Below are 4,075 nucleotides of genomic sequence, written 5' to 3'. Positions count from 1 at the left end.
TCTACATCGTGCATGCCATGTCACGTGAGCCTGCAGAGTCGCATGGCGGTCATGCCGACGTGTCAATACTGTATCCGCCGTGGACCGGTGAGCAGCTGCCCTCTCCCTCCGGCCCGCTAGTGAACCATCGATAAGTCGGTCCTTATTAACATCATTCGATGGCAACAGACGAGGACCCCTCCCACAGCGGGCCGGCGCCTACGGCCCTGCCCTTCCCCAACGGCATCAGAGTTCCGCCATGCAGCGTTGCTGGCTTCTGCAGCATGGCCGCCGGCGCTCGAACCTGACGATGCCATGGCTGTGGAGGGTCTGCCGGAGGGGGCCAGAAATCGAGCAAGTCTTGCCTGCCTTGAATTATGCTCTTCGCAGGACCATACACGCTTCAGCTCAGAGACCAGATTATGCTCAGGCAGCGACCAGATTATGCTTAGTCATGCTCAGTTAGAGACCAGAGTACCCTACGCAGCATGCAGCGCTGACCACAGTTGAAAATATGGGCTGACCCCCAGCGAATCACAGACGCTTGGCGGCGGGTGCTGGACCGAGTACCGGCCCTGGCCAGTGACTTTCACGGTCGAGGCCCAGTAACATGGTCTGGCCTGCATGCAAGGCACTGTTCCTTTGCATGCCGGAGACGCCATGCCAGCGTACAAGTCAGCCCAGCTGCACTCCCAGGCTGTTGGCTCAGGCACGGTCCTGATGATTACTCAGTGAGGCTAACGATAACCTCCACTCTGGAGCACATGTAGGGGCTACCGCGCCAGGCCGCGCCAGCATAGGTGTTGCGATCCTGAAACTGCGTATCCCAGCGGTATTAGTGTCCAAGGAATCAAAAGCCATACGTGGCGGTGGCCCACGTGTAGCTGCTGTTGTGGCGAAATGTCGAGTGCAGCGGTACTGCAGGATCCAACTGGACAACGTCCAGCGCCGATCCTGGGATTGGTGCAGCAGGACATGTGCCAGATTGAAGCTCAGATGAAACTGCGATGCCGGGGGTTGCCACTGTGCTGGGCCTCCGCTGGGGGCTGTGCGACCCCAACTCAATGCACCGCCAAAGTGCCAGGTGAGGTGAGGCTTTCGTTACCCTGAGGCCCGGCGTCTTGGTCCGTGGGGACAGAGAGTGAGAATGTAAAAGTCCACACGTGGTAGTCCACACGTGTATGAGCACTGCAGTGGCAACATGGTGACACTGTCCTGTGCAGGCCGGCTTGTATCTGCCAAGTACCACTCACAGTCTAAATATATACCAGATTATGATCTGATTCTGATGGCACAGAGCCTTCCCCGGACCCCCCCCCCCCCCCCCCCCCCCAACACACACGCAGCGGCCCGGCCCCACTGATGTGCGCGGCCAAACTCTGGTGGGCGTTGCCCGATAGACAGATATGGGAACACCAGGCGAGGCCTGTAGACGATGAGGGGTTGCGGTCATTGGTTCTGTTTTCTCGCGTGCCTCTGGCGGAAGGCCTACAGCTCATGCACGCTTGCTGCCAGGGTGGCCTGGAGTCATCAGCGTTGGGCAGAAAGCGTGCACTGCAGTCGTCATCCACAGCGACTCAAAAGGACAGAGAGAAACTGACTCATCTTTCACAGTGGGCATGCAGCTCCACGGCCACGGCAGTCAGCCAAGTCTTCCTGCCACTTGCTATACAGATGTACGTGCAAACACCGCTGCCCTCCGCATCGCCACAGCCCTTGACAGATCTTTCCTGCACAGCAAGCGCCCGCGGCCCCGTGCCAGCAAGCCGGTGCCCCCGGCTGATGTGCAGCTCCCTCCTGGACTGATTTATATCTGTTACAGCACCAGCTGCTCTGTACGCAGCAGCACTACACTCCACTACACTTGGCTGCCCGTGAGCTTCCTGCAGGGTGCATGGCTTGCGGGCACACCTCCAATTGCATGTAAGCATGCTGCTGACTGTCTTACTCATCACATGTACTGTAGGAATACACCGCAAACACACCTGAAACCGCGCGCGGATCGTCCATTCCTTTTCGTGGCACAGGACTGTGACCTCCGTCCCAAATACCTGAGGCTGGGTGCCCAGCGATTGCTGATATCCCAGTATGGCAGGACCGTGGCCTCTCTCTCCTTGGTGTGGGCTAATAATCCGGGCAAAGCAAAGCGAGCAGGGAGGCAGCTGTGTAGCCTGCAATGCTTGCCGTCAGGCATGCGATTGCTCAGCTGTCATCCTTGAGAGTGAGCAGAGCCTTCAGGACACCTTCCTGCACCTCCGAGACGCCTCCCTTGTCAGCAAGGCTCGCGGTGATGCGCTTCTCTTCTGCCCGCAGCTCCTTGATCAGCTCCTCCTGCGAGGCTTGGCCTGGAGGGGAGTTGCAAGTGGGGGCGGGGCAGGGCAGGGGCAGGGTTGGTGCTGGGGTGGACTGTGGGAGCCGGAGGTGGCAGACAGAAAAGCAAGCACAGCTGATGCCTCAGGGGCTGGCGCACACCAGTGGCAGATGTGGGGAACAACAGTGTGGATCCAGCGCAGGTGGAAGCCCGGGGGGTGGGGGACTCAACTCTCGTAGAAAGACAGAGGGGTCCATTCCTTTGTGAGGAAGACAGGGGAGGGTGCAATTTGCAGATGTGCACGGTGGTTCACTGCTGCTTGTGCTGCCTCCGTAAGGACCGCACAGCAAGAGGGTGATGAAAAAGTGTCAATGCAACCTTCACATTCTCAGGCAGAGGACCGCGCAGTGAGCGATGCCTTACGTCTGGAGATGTGCTCAGCTGCCTGCTGCCGGCCAAGCTTGAAGGTCACCCCGCCGGGCTGCATCACCCACACCTCGTTCTGCGTTCGGCCCTGCCACAACGCACCGGCTTTGCTGGCCGCTCCTTCCTCTGCAGCAATGGGAGAACTCAGCACTTCGCGGCCGTGGCCTATGCGCTGGCCCGGGCGTGCTGCCTCAGCATCGCGTGGCTGTTCGAATGCCAGTCAGAGCAGGGCCACAAATGCGTACTGGGCCTGAGCCATGACATCAGCAGGACATCTCGTCCCCCCCGTGACTTGCGATGTCCGCTGCGCCGCCCGTCGGAGACAGACCTATCACCCCTGGCCGCTGAATCCTTGTCTATCTGCCCATTTGGACGAGCTGTCTGGCTGTGTGTGTGTGTGTGTGTGTGTGTGTGAGTGTGAGTGTGTGTGTGTGTGTGTGTGTATGACCGCTCTTTCCTCCCCTCCCCGACCTGTTGCGGCTAATTCGGGGCATTCATTGGTCGGCACATACCGGGCCATTTCCGCAACGCTGTTGCTGCCTCCCGTAGGCTGTTCCGTTCCCTGTCCGCATCCACCATCTGTTCACACGTATACCGGCACGGTCAGGGGTCAGGGGATGGTGTGAGATGCCAGGGTGGCTGACCGTGAGCGTGAAGGCCACGGCGCGCATGGCGTAGACAGCTGTGTGTGTGTGTGTGTGTGTGTGTGTGTGTGTGTGAGTGTCAGTGACAGTGTGAGTGACAGAGCGAGTAAGTGTGTGTGTGTGTGTGTGTGTGTGTGTGTGAGAGAGAGAGAGAGAGAGAGAGAGAGAGAGAGAAAGAGAGGTTGTGGAGCTCGGGGGGTTGGCCAGGAGCTGTGGCCAGCATTGGCGGCAGGACCGGAGCCCCGCCGGAAGGCGGCTCAGTCCCGGTAGCATGAGTCCCGTTGCCGAACCCCTTAGGCCTACCTTCTTCTTCGCATCCAAAAGCAGCAGGGCATCGTACTCTACTTGCTGCAGGGCCGACCGGAGCTTGTCAGCCGCCGCCATGGTCACCTCTTGGCAGTGAAATCAAGAGCTGTGTGTCATAGACCAAGTCAAGAGGTTTGGGCAGGCTGGGCGAGTCCCAAAACGCCACATGTGCTAATACTAGCGATGGGATGTCGCTAATGGAACAAGAAGACACGCCAGGAAGTAGAAGAATGAGGGATAAGGCTACCCGGCAGCCCTTTGGCACTGAAGCTGTCGAGCCCTGACCCTGGTGTGCCAATCGCGTGCGCACGGCTCACTCAAACCCAGCCCCAGTCCACCATGCCAAAGCCTATCAGCGTCCAGGTGCACTGGCCGTGATCGGCCCTGCCGCGAGAGACTAAGCTAGAGG

At 59.3% G+C, this 4,075-nt stretch overlaps 1 protein-coding gene across 1 annotated transcript; it reads right to left on the bottom strand.

Moving 5' to 3' along the window:
- Nucleotides 1-1,931: 1,931 nt before the first annotated feature.
- LOC142355379 (uncharacterized) lies at nucleotides 1,932-3,746 on the bottom strand. Its single transcript, XM_075407578.1, has 4 exons — nucleotides 3,664-3,746; nucleotides 3,229-3,295; nucleotides 2,714-2,842; nucleotides 1,932-2,324 (listed from the first exon to the last, which is right to left on the bottom strand). The coding sequence occupies exons 1-4, from the start codon at nucleotides 3,742-3,744 to the stop codon at nucleotides 2,182-2,184; spliced, it is 420 nt and encodes a 139-aa protein (XP_075263693.1). The 5' UTR covers nucleotides 3,745-3,746; the 3' UTR covers nucleotides 1,932-2,181.
- Nucleotides 3,747-4,075: the final 329 nt, after the last annotated feature.

The sequence above is a fragment of the Convolutriloba macropyga genome, unplaced genomic scaffold (genome assembly GCF_964194025.1).
Source record: "Convolutriloba macropyga unplaced genomic scaffold, txConMacr16.3 SCAFFOLD_6594, whole genome shotgun sequence".
Classification (NCBI taxonomy): Eukaryota; Metazoa; Xenacoelomorpha; order Acoela; family Convolutidae; genus Convolutriloba; species Convolutriloba macropyga.
Note: the sequence above shows the minus strand (reverse complement) of the source record. Positions and strands in the feature narration are given on the sequence as shown.

Bases quoted from the DNA above. Each gene is read 5' to 3' on its own strand.
- LOC142355379 (XM_075407578.1), bottom strand. From the start codon at position 3,744: ATGGCGGCGGCTGACAAGCTCCGGTCGGCCCTGCAGCAAGTAGAGTAC. The intron at 2,843-3,228 runs GTATGTGCCGAC...CCATTGCTGCAG, and splicing joins AGCGTTGCGGAAATGGCCCG to AGGAAGGAGCGGCCAGCAAA. The intron at 2,325-2,713 runs GTAAGGCATCGC...ACTCCCCTCCAG, and splicing joins AGCTGAGCACATCTCCAGAC to GCCAAGCCTCGCAGGAGGAG.